Source organism: Erpetoichthys calabaricus, chromosome 12 (genome assembly GCF_900747795.2).
Source record: "Erpetoichthys calabaricus chromosome 12, fErpCal1.3, whole genome shotgun sequence".
Taxonomy (NCBI): domain Eukaryota; kingdom Metazoa; phylum Chordata; class Cladistia; order Polypteriformes; family Polypteridae; genus Erpetoichthys; species Erpetoichthys calabaricus.
Window position 1 is genome coordinate 135,734,974 of NC_041405.2, and position 12,842 is coordinate 135,747,815.

General features: G+C 38.2%; 1 protein-coding gene across 1 annotated transcript in view; it reads right to left on the minus strand.

The window, feature by feature from the left end:
- Positions 1–12,842, minus strand: part of LOC114662707 (transmembrane protease serine 9-like) — a 40,442-nt gene that overhangs the window by 9,894 nt on the left and 17,706 nt on the right. Inside the window, exons 6-7 of the mRNA XM_051935411.1 lie at positions 4,640–4,718; positions 4,271–4,430 (exon numbers count right to left, since the gene is read on the minus strand). Of these exons, the coding sequence (XP_051791371.1) occupies positions 4,271–4,430; positions 4,640–4,718 (239 nt within the window). The remainder of the gene's footprint in view (positions 1–4,270; positions 4,431–4,639; positions 4,719–12,842) is intronic.

A 12,842-nucleotide genomic window follows, 5' to 3' on the forward strand; every position in this document is an offset into this window, starting at 1 on the left:
GAACCCGGGTCTCCTAACTGCAAGGCAGCAGCGCTACCACTGCGCCACCGTGCCGCCATCTTTGATATATGCACATACTAAATCGACAGGACACACATTCAACTGGGACAACGTAAAAGTAAAATTTAAGGCCAGTACAAAAAGCGCCAGAGAGTTGGCCGAGTCTTGGCTATCAGATGAAAACGCCATCAACAGACACTTGGACATAAACCCAGCATATGCCAACTTAAGAAGGACATATGCACTTTAATTAAACGATACACCCCCCCCCCCTTGATCATACTGACTTAGTCACCCCCCATCCCCCCCCCAATACGGAATGTGTTGCTATATATTGCCTTTGATTCTTGTAAGTCTAAGCATTATCCTCTGATGAAGACCCCTGATAGGAATAAAACTATTTTATGATACGTGATTCGTTTTTTCTCCCTTTGTGGATCTCCAACTGCAAATATATATATATATATATATATATATATATATATATATATATATATATACATATTATATATATATATATATATACATATTATATATATATATATATATATATATATATATATATATATACATACATACATACATATACACACATACATGCACTTACAATAACATAGAAATCAATATAAACAACATTAACATCATTATCATATGAGAATATGAAGTAATATATAAGAAGCACATTTCATATAAATATAAATTATTAAACAGTAAAATGTTCTTCTATAATTTGCTACCGTGGCTATTCGTTTGTCTGTCCAGGATTTTAAATCACCTGTAGCTCACAAACCGTTTCACCTATTCACTTGAAATCTGGTACAAATATATTACGTCATGTCTACTATCCGCTTTATGGGTGATGATTGTATTACTCTTTTTATCTTTATTTTATTTTATTGTAGAATCAACTCCTATCTGCGCACACCAGGGCGGCCGTGGGCGGATGCGTATGGTGTATTCACTGCATGTTATCGTGCATTGCGCTGTCACTGGTATTTTGATAAAAGAATTTGAACAACATATAAGAAGCTTATAAATTATTAAACAGTAAAACATTAACATTTAAGAAGTAAAGTTACATTGAGTACTACTGCAGTGCCTTCGGGTATACCTCATTTTTTGTTTGCCCATTACATGCTTAAATGTATACATTTTTTGTTGTACCTACCCGAGAACACGTGACATATAACCGACCGTGGGAGAAGTATAGATTTTAAACACGCGTTGAGTTCATCTGCTGGTCTCCCTCATGGAATAACTGGTAATGTTTGACTAAAATCTACAGCGAGTAAAACGACATTACCTCCTATTTTTTTTTTTACGATCTCTGAGATCTTGCTTTTTTCGGTTCAAGGCTTCATAAGCTCTTTTATGTTCCATGGTGTACTTATCCCAAACCATCATCTTTGAATGTTGCAAAATTTTCGCCTTGTATGTAGATCGGGGTAATTACATTCATTGCATTCCTAGTCCGAATCACAATCTGATTGTATGGGTGGTTACCTGGCAGGTTACGCTTATGCTTGGTCATCAAGTCGTCTAACATCTGCCACGTGCCCTCTTTTAATTGCGAGAAGCAGATATATATAGCCAAATTCTCACGGTTCGTTGCGGCGAAGTACTGCTTTTCATTTTTTATTAAGAAGAAAAGAAAACCTTTTTAAACGGATCGAAAATATACCAATAACAATTTGTTAAGGATCTGTTTTTTTGTGAACCTCCCTTTTCACAGCTGTCGTGCTACGGCGTGTGTTTCGTTTATTTGACAGTATGTAGATCGTGGTAATTACATTCATGGCATTCGTTTTCTGAATTACAATCTGATTGTATGGGTGGTTACCTGCCAGATTACGTTTGTGGTTGGTCAGCAAGTTGCCTTACGTCCGCCACGTGCCCTCTTTCTGTTCCCAGAAGCAGATCATAGAATGGTTTTAATAGTTTACTTTCAAATAATGCAAAGAGTATACGACACGTGTTTCTCCCTAATTCTGGGCTCTTCAGGCGTACACACTCACTGCATCCCCTCTCGGGAATCGAATCTCTATCGTCAGCGCCAGAGTTGAAGCCCCTAACGTTGCGGTCAGCAAGTCGGCAAACATCCGCCATGTGCCGTCTTTCAGTTGCGAGAAGCAGATCATAGAATGGTTGAAATTGTTTACTTTCAAATTATGCAAAGAGTACACGACACGTGTTTTGCCCTAATTCTGTTCTCTTCATGCGTACACACGCATTGCATCCCCTCTCGGGAATCGAATCTCGGACGTCAGCACCAGAAGTGAAGCCCCTAACGTTGCGCTACGGCGTGTGGTTCGTTTATACCTCGTGTCTTCTCATTAAACTTTTATCTCGCGAATATGTTATTGCAAACCGCAGCGGGAGCGTTTCTATAAACTTAATTTAAACTTACGTTTTACACCGTGCTTTGTTTCCTTTATGAAGATGCTTGTATGCTTCACTCCCTTCTCAATTGTTTAATGAATTTTTTGTTCTTCGCTGTTTGCGGCTATTCCTTCATTTCTCCCTACTGCGTTGTTTTATCTCGCGAATATGTTATTGCAATCCGCAGCGGGAGCATTTCTATAAACTTAATTTAAACTTACGTTTTACACCGTGCTTTGTTTCCCTTATGAAGATGCTTGTATGCTTCAGTCGCTCGCTTCTTATTGTTTCGCTCCCTTCTCAATTGTTTAATGAATTTTTTGTTCTTCGCTGTTTGCGGCTCTTCCTTCATTTCTCCCTACTGCGTTCACAGCCTTTTCACGTGATTACGTGGGAGGCGTGATGACGTGACACTCAACTCCGCCTCCCACGGCCATCGAGCTGCCGTCCATTACAGTATATTGTCAAAAAAGAGGTTCCAGTTATGACCATTACGCGTTGAATTTCGAAATGAAACCTGCCTAACTTTTGTAAGTAAGCTGTAAGGAATCAGCCTGCCAAATTTCAGCCTTCCACATGCACGGGAAGTTGGAGAATTAGTGATGAGTGAGTGAGTCAGTCAGTCAGTCAGTCAGTGAGTCAGTGAGGGCTTTGCCTTTTATTAATTAGTATAGATTGGGCTGATACCTATATGCAATGTGAGCTAGAAAATCTAGTTATGTCAGAATACTTTGATGAAACAGATTCAATGAATATGGAACATGTGGAAGAAGAAATCTAACTTTTTAAGAGGTCCAGCATGCCTGAATCAAACTGTGAAACAGAGGAATTAATAAAATGAACACATAAAAAATCCATGTTTTTCCTCATACACCACCTTGAAATTCTTCAGGCTGTTAATTAGAGATAAATTAATTCTGTTTTTATTTTTCATGATATAAAACGATGTGCTGTCAGGTTGCTTAAATTAGCCAAGTTTCAGATACTGTTCTGTATATACAGTAAATGTATCCTGAAGCAAGCAGACTTGAGCCCAGCCATGATCGGCTCGTATCTCGTGTCCAAAGCTCTGACTCCGTGTGTCTCTGCACTGAAACAGCACATTCAGAGAAGCAGAGATGGCAAAAGCACAAGAAAGATGAGGACACAGAAATTCTTAAAAGGCCTGGGGATGCAGCTGATCAAGTTCTGCCAATGTCAAACTCAGAATTCAAATACCAATCGACTTCAGCAGGAGGTATTTTCAGTAATGTGCAATTCTTCCTTCCTACTTTGAAGTGCTTTATTTATTAGTTTCATTATGGAGATGAGAAGACAAAAATTGATTATAAAAAACAAACTTTAAAACACTTACACTGTCCCATAACAAAGACCCCAATGGCTGCTGTGTTTAGTCCGTGTTTTCTGTGTTTAACTTGTCGCCTTTCTTTCTGTTATTGTACATATATGACTCTGATCCCTCAATTAGCCTTTCAGGGATTATCTGAGCAGAATTCTGGATTTCTCAATATACAATATCTGTATGACAGAAACCAAGGTTTTGGTGCTAAAATATACAAGTATCTTCTAACTTTTACTAAATGAGGTCCATTGACTTTAACGGTTTCCCTGTTTGTTATCAATTCTTGCTCCACGACTTTCTGCCTAGTGACAGACAATACTGACATTTTATACCTGCATTATTTTAGATATAAGATTTTATTCCGTTCTTAATTTGCTTAAGAATGTTTTCATGAAGTATGCATTAATAACAGACTGAGTGTTTTATTGTTTAAAATATATTCTTCTAGTTTATTTACAGATATGTAAGCAATCTAACATCTGGGTTTAATAAAGACATGGCGGCTGCAAGGCCTGAGCTGACAGGAATGTCTGCCACTGAGACACTTACTGTCCTTGGCAGTGAGCTGCTGTCAGGATGAAGTCAGGGTGAATGAGGAAGCCACCACATGAGTATATCTGTTCATCAATGTTTATCTCCAAGTAGGCCATGTAGGGTCGACTGTGAGGCTTGACTTTTTTCCCATTAATGATCTTGTCACCTGAAACACCTAACAGGACAGAAAGTGAACACATGTACATGGAGAGGACATGGAGTATCACTTAGGATAAGTATTTCAGATTAGATCTTCTACCAGGCTGCCTTCATATCTTTGCAGATTTGTTGGGATCCTTTAAAAATATTATACTTAAAACACTACAGAATGAAATTTCTAAAAGACTCCTGCCCCATCCAAGTCTCAGCCCCATCCCAGCTTACCTGCCAGTGTGACGTAAACAGCGATGATGGAAATCCAGTAAACTCCCAGCATGGTTTTCAGCCAGTTTTCAGACTGTCTCTACAGTTTGACTTTGCAGGTCATGCCTTTATAATTAGGATGGATGGGTGTTGGCAGCCCTGAAACCAACCACATATCAGAGTGTGGTCGATACGGAGTAGGCAAGAAACCTAACAAACACATCCGGCTCAGCTACTAGTAGTTCAGTTTTTGCTTCTGAGTAATTAGTTTCTAAATTTTATAATCATTGGTAGTATAAAATTAGAACATATCTATAGATATCGGAGGAACCCACATGAGAACTTAATTATTTCTGACCGAGCTATAACCACTACAATTTCTCTGCTCAAAATGAACAAGTTAAGTCTAACCCTCCCTCTCACTAAAAAGCTATATCCAGTAGTTTTATTTTAAAATATAAAAAATAAGAATTTGACAAACAAGTGGAGATCACTCATGTCATCAGCATGATTTATTTAGCTATTGTCACTGTATCTTGTCCAAACAGGTTGTGAACATCTGCACATCAAAAGTGACACCAAGATTCCTTGCAGAAGTAGGCTGAGTGATGATATGATCAGAGCTTCTTCTTCTACAAGGAATGTTTGTGTTTTTAATTTCTCCCTTTCTTATTCTCTCCACATAAATCACACTACAAAACTTGCTTTTCTCCATCTGTATAACCTATCCCTTGTTTGTTCATTCCTCTCCTTTTCTGAAGCTGAGAAACTTCTCCCTGAATTTACGACAGCCCATGCTGACTACAGACACTCCCTACTGGTAGGTTCCCCTTTCTAATCTTTTATCACATTGCCAGTTGGTTCAAAATGCTGCTGCAAGGCCCACGATAGCGAGCACAAAACAGCCATTATGCTCCACTGTCACTGGCCCCTCTGTTTGATAGGATTCAATATAAAATGCTATGACTAACTTCTAAAGCTTTGAATGGCCTTGCACTGCACTACATCAGTGACCTCCTCCATCACTCTGCTCATGTCTGCCCACTAAGGTCCACTGATTGTGGCAACCTTGTTGTACTCCAAACTAACCTGTGCTCCATGGGTGACAGAGCCTTCAGCTCTACAGAGCCCAGACTTTGGAACGACTTCCCTAAAATAATGAGATCAGCTGACTTAATTAATTCTTTCATGAAACAACTTAGTACTATGGTGTTGTATTGTTAGCCATTATGGATGTGGTGAGAAGTTAAGCAAAGGACACCTTTTGTTTGCTAACTAGAAAGATTAAAATTTGCAGGCTTTCGAGGCAACATCTTGCCTGAAGAAGGGGTCTGAGTTGCCTTGAAAGCTTGCATATTGTAATCTTTCTAGTTATCCAATAAAAGGTGTCATTTTGCTTAATTTCTCACCATAAAACAACTTAAAACTCTTTTGGTTTCCTCTCTCTGTCCAGGTGCTCAAAATGACTTGCATTTGTATCCCAAATTATATAAATTGTTCAGGGTTTTCTTGTAGCATTTTGTATCTTTTGTATAGCAGTAGTTTTAATGTAACCTAGCCCTGAATGGCACATATTAACAAATAACAGTAAATACTTATCGAACATTTAAATACAGAATATATAATAGTTGAAATATGCGTGGTACTCAGTTAATAATAACTCAACACACGGGCGTTTAAGTGTCCATATGTAGTTGTAATTGGTAACCTGGGCTTGTCTGATTTTCATGATTGTTGAAATCAGGGATATGTGAAGAGAGTGCAGAGAGGAATATGTTTTAGTTAGCAGATGGCAGACTCATCTAGAATTTCTCTGCACACATCCATTGCACAAAGCAAAATGAACGGCTCTGCCATTGTGTGTGCTTTCTAATATATGCCAATTTGATGTGCAATGAAACGAATCCCTGAATGCCTTGCTAGCTTGTTGTACAATTCCTTTCTATGCAGGAGCAGAATGTCTTTTTGACTGTGTGCCAAACTGAAATCTGCAATCAGTAGCCCTCCTAAAACATTAAGTTATGACTGATTTAATTCTCTTTTTTTTAACTTAAGCTGATGACCCATCTAAAGTACATCCAGTGGGCATATATTTTGGTTGAGACCCACAGGTTGAGAGACACTGCTATATAATACAATCCCAATTTCAGGACTCTGTCCCTGATGTTTTTAATCAGGTCTAAATGTCCTGACTAAGATGTGTCTCATCATCTATTTTAAACAGACACACAATTCATTTCTCTTTAAAGAAGTGAAAACTTGTGAAACTGAGGAAATCTGCGATGGAAACTTGTCAATTGTTTACTGAGACTTACAATGTTTTTGCAAATGTTGGTGCTTAAAGGAACCCATTTTTTGTCGGTACCAGATGTGAAAGCAAAAACGATGGAGATTCTCAGCAGCCTTTCAGAAAATGATCTGCGGAATTGCTTTGAATGTTGGCAGAGTCATATGCAGTTGTATGTCAACTCAGAAGGGAACTATTTCGAAGGTGATCAGAGTTAATTTTCTCAATTTGCTAAATAAAAGGAGGGCTTGGTCTCAGGTACAGGCCCAGTCTCATTTTTTTATGACGAACCTAGTGTAACTTTATTTGTAATTCTCCTAGCATTAACGTAAGTATTCTTTAATTTAATACTCTTTTCTTTTTGACTTATTAACTTTGGGCTAGTAATTTGAATGCTTTCTTGTGTTTTTGTATTGATACTGCTGTCGTACTGCTTTACGTGAGGTGTCAACATGGCCTGTCCTGCACTCAATACTCCACATTCCCAGTTCAAACAACCTTCAACTGACGTATTCATATGCGCAGTAATACATTGGTGCCCCTCCTGCATTAATGTAATCCATTGCATTCCCAAAGACATGCATATTAGGTTAATTGGTGACTCCAAATTAGCTCAGTATGAGTGAATGTGGGTACGAATGGGAGTGTGCCACACAAATTGGACTGCAACCTCAACCAGGGCTGGTTCCTTCCCTGCACAGAATACTGCTGGAATGGGTAACAACACCCTGTGAGTCTCTCTACACTTTGGGTAATGGATGGCTTCTCCAAGACATGTTAGTCCTCCAACGATGGTCATTTATTATTCATGCCAGCTAGCCAGTCATAGAGGAAATTAACCGAGGAATACCCTTTCTCACTTTAGGGTGCTTTCCTGGTGTTTACAGACACCAAATAAAAGGGACAGACACAGTCTTAATAATAATTCATTACATTTATATAGCGTTTTTCTCAGTACTCAAAGCGCTATCCACACAGGGAGGAACCGGGAAGCGAACCCACAATCTTCCACAGTCTCCTTACTGCAAAGCAGCAGCACCACCACTGCGCCACCTGTGAGTTTTCCAATTTCAGTCAATGCAACTATAATTAAACTTAAAAAGAAGCTCTTTTCATTATAAGGACATGCACAATTTGTGTTTTTTAGTCCTCTCATTGACCACTTGATACAATTCATTTTCAGCCCTTAATCTTTGCTCAGATGGTTTGCCCATAAGAATGAAAAATCAAAAAAGAGATTTCCTTAATATCTTTTTGGTTTCTCCGAGGCAACAATGAGATCAGAAACAAATAAAATGGAGACATGTTCTTCTGTCTCGTGCTTCTCTAATTTTTCTTCTGAGACAAAATAACCCAAAGTTCTCACCAGTGTCTCTTCTTGAGTTACAGCTGAGATCTCAGTAAAGTCATAGGATGGGCTCAGATTTTCCATGTTGTTTCTTGATACAGTATTTGTACAATTTGAAAGTATTTGCACTGTGTGCTCAGTAATATCTGGTGAATGTATGGGCAGTTGTTTGTGGTATTTAAACACTTTACTAGGATTACAAAACTGTAGTCCTTGCTTCTCAATAAAACTATTAGTTGTGCTAATTTATATTGCTGTACTCCAATGATATCATACTCATTCGAGGCAGGCATTTTGACACAGTGGATAAGATTTTGGACTTCAGACCATGAGGTTGTGGGTTCAAACCCCACTACTGACATTATTAATGCAAGCCCCTTAATCTGCCTGTCCAATTGAAAGACCAACATAAATGGAACCAGTTGTATCTCAGATGATGTAAGTCACCTTGGATAAAGGCATCAGTCCAATAATAAGTAAAAATACGATGTCATGTTTGAGATTCAGACTAGAAAGGGATCTCAGGAAATATGACATGCTTTTTTGAAACAAATTCTCAATTGTGTCTCCTTTTACTTCATTTGTAGGTCATGTCTCAGTTTTGTCTAAAACTATTTCTCCTAAGAAATTCTAGGACAAACATCGGTGACAAACTTGATTCTTAAGTGAAACATGAATGAAAATCTCTTTAAAGTCTCTTGAGCCATCAAAGATCAACCTTTGAGCATTTAAATTTTCCTATGGGTGATCACAATGATTTTGAAAAATATAGTCATCAATATGGTTTATGACACACGTTTCAATGAACTTTGTTGTACAAATGGTTTAAAATGTGAGTGTGAATGGAACCATTGGAGCTCCCACTGTTTTCTGAATGATTTTTCAGTTTGCCTACGTTGTAGCCTTGTATACTGCCAAAAGAGTCATACCGCAAATTTGTTTCTTAGCTAACATTTCTCTCTATTATATAAAAAAATCCTAGGACAAGATGAGACTTTTTAGCCCGGGACAAGATGTGACTTTTTCAGAGAGATACTTTTATGTCCCGGGAGACAAGATTTTGTGCCAAGAGATGTAACCAGGCCCGTGGCTGGAAATAAAAGACAAAGAGTAGATGACAAAGTAGAACGTCGTAAAGAGTTTCAAAAACATTGGCGCAATACACATGCAGAGCAGGTTAGAGATAATGAAAGTACTCAAATTTGAAAGTCTCAAAAAAATAATAGTAAAGATCACATTAGCACAAACAAATGGAAATTATTATTCAGTGAAATAACGGAACAGCGAAAAGAGATCAAATATATTGTTCGGCTTTAAACTTTAAGTCAGAGACTTGTAGATAGTCTCTTTCATATTGCCATCAGCGAAAAATAGTGTTTCTTCCCAAAGAAGAGGCGTATCCATGAGAATTTAAAGATGTTGTTTGGTGAAAGTGAAATCCACATACACAAGCGGCAGAGATGCAAAGTGGCTGGCGCGTAGCGCAGGCCGAGGGGTTGGCGAGCGACTTGAGCAGGGGGCAAAGCCCCCTAGTCTTAAATAAAACTAAGCCAATCATCATTATCAACTGTTATTCAGCTCTTAATTATTCTCAGTTTCTATGTAGGAATAAACTAAATTAAATGAAATTGAGTAACAGTGTTTAGAAATCCTAGCAATCATAACCTAAAAGCTATTTTTCCTTTTATTCTCTGTTCTAGTTCACCTTATTTGTCAGTGTGGTTTCCAGTTATTACAAATGACTACAAAAATAAAAAAAAAAATCTCCATTCTTAAATTTTAAGAAGAAGTTAATCTTTCAAAAATAGCTAAATTGACTTGGTTGCAAATTCAAATGTGGTTCATACTGTATAGCCCCCTTTCAGCAACTTTTATGCATTGTGTTCTGTTTGAAGAGTGTTTCAGTACTTTAACAAGCTTTGTGATTTGTGCTATTAGAGGAGGTTGGGGGCATGCGCTGATTAGAACACATCAGATCACCCAGATTGAGATCCGAGTGCAGCTGTGCAATGGGTGACACCTCAGCACCAGACTGGAACAGTGTGAGGTTTTTTACAGTGGCTGGAGTGCTAGAGTGTTTTCCCTGCATATTGGAGGACCTGCTTGCAGGGCAGGGTGCAGATTAATGTCATACCAGACAGAGCAATTGCAGTTAAGGACTTTGCTCAGGGGCCCAATGGAGCAGAGTCACTTCTGGGATTTGAACCGGCAACCTTCTGACTGCTGGCACAGGTCCCTAGCCTCAGAGCCACCACTCCACCTGTGCACCAGTACATTTGCACTGTTTTTACTGTAATTTTATTTTTGAGATTAAGCTTAAGAGCTATTTCCAGTTTAAATATATTTGAAAATTTATATTTTTTACTCAGCTTTTTATTTATTTATTTACAAGATTCACTGTTTTGGAAAAATTCACAGCTTCTGTCACACCACTGATAGCATCTGAAGAACCACATCCTATGCCAGGGTTGTCAAACTCAGGTTCTGGTAGGCCACAGTGGCTTTTCATAAGAAAATAAGAAATCTGACAAATGAAAGCAGGCCATTCAGCCCATCCAGCTCGTTCATTTTGCTAATGGCTAAGCTGTCCCAGTATCCCATCCATATTCTTCTTAAAGATTGTCCACATTTTCTCTTCAACTCCATGTCTTGGTAGTTTGTTCCAGATTCCCAGAACTCTAAGTGTAAAGAAATGTTTTCTGGCTTCAATTTTAAATGCTCTTCTCTTTAATTACCACTGGTGATCTCAAGTACATGTTCACTGTTAATCTGAAAGAATTCTGCAGGACACTACTTTATCAGTAGAAATGTTTTGAGAATTTTCAAGATCTAGATTATGTCCTTATGCAATCTACTCTGCTCGAGGCTAAACAGGTATAATTCTCTGAGTCTGTCAGAGTAGAACATGTCCTTTAATTCCATGATGTACTTCATTGTTCTCCTCTGCACAGCTTTAAGTGGTGTTTTGTCTTTCTTGTACAGAATTAACCAGAACTGCACATAATACTCCAGATGCTGTCTCACTAGTGTGTTATAAAGTCTAAGCACAAAGGTCTTCAATTCATATTCAACAGTTTTTTTTCACTATAATCTAATATTTTATTTGTCTTTTTAATTGCTTCTGAAAGCATGAAAATGTTGAGTCAACACAAACCCCTAAATCCTCAACAGAGGTTGCTTCCTGTAGGACAGTGTTGCCCATCTTGTAATTATAATTGATGTTTCTTTTCCTCACATGTAGAGATTTGTACTTTTCTACATGAAACTTTATTTTCAAAGTTTTTGTTGAATTCTGAAGTATTTCCAGGTGTCTAATTTATAAAACTGAATGGATTTGAGTGTTAAAATATGCTTATGACAAAAAATGGAAAATGCGTGCAGAAAGAAAAAAAAAAACAGATTTATAAAAACTGCTGCCTGCATATTTCTATGCAATTTACTTTTAGAAATAACAATCATCTTGTGATGAATGCACCTCAAGCTCTGCCTGGTTGCCTCCCTGAAACAAAAGTATGTGGACCATGCTAATCAGCCTCATACTTATGCAGTCACAGTATTGAAGACATTCATTGGCTGGTAGATCAGCCTCCCTCCTGACTCGTCGAGACCTCACTACCTGCATTCGAGAGCATCTGGCTACGCTCCACAACTGAGTGAGTGCATCAGGATCATATGGGAGTTGGAAAGGAGTAACACAACAGCATCTGAGTGGGCATGTGTAATGACATAATTGTTGTTATGTTGAATCGTACTGGACATATGAAACACTGAGAGTTCAGCCAGTTACCTTACCAACAAACCAGTCACTACATACAGAACCATCACGTCTGTCAAAGCTACTTTGCCTCAAAGTAAATGAATCCCTGGTGACCCAGGCCACCGAGCCATGACGTTTGTCAGTTTCATCTTGCTATTGCAGATGACTTGTGCATTAATGGACACAATTCTGTGCTTACAGTTAACAAAAGCAGCTGCATTCTCGGTATGTACACTTATTGCAATATTTGTGCAGTAAATTGCTCTGATTATGTTAGGAGAAAGAGACACTGCTGCAAATTGTCATTTAATATTGGAAAGAACGTGGTATATTCTATGTATGTACATATGTACAAAATGATGGTGCAGGATAAAGCAGTTTGCTTGGTGTGCCAATTGGGCAAAAAGACACTTTCTAATTACTCCAAAAATTCAGTCAAAATTAATTTTGAGAAAAGCCAAATCTTGCCTGAATAAGGTGCCCGAGTTGCCTCGAAAGCTTGCATATTGAAATCTTTCTAGTTATCCAATAAAAGGTGTCATTTTGCTTGGCTTTTCTCTACATTCATAATGGCTAACACGGTACAACACCCTAGTAGTCAAAATTCATGAAAATCAAGCACTTTGAGGTGATTTTCTTTTAAAGTTGTATTGGACTTTAATTATCGATTGTTTCTGGCACAATTAAGCACAGAATTTAATCAGCATTTAAATGAGACACCATTCTCCGTTGGCGCGGTCTCCTTTTATTTCGAGCAGACTGTAAGAGGCAGGGCTTTCAGTGCCCTCAAGTGGCGGTTTCTCAAGGAGACAAGACTTACAGACACTGACCC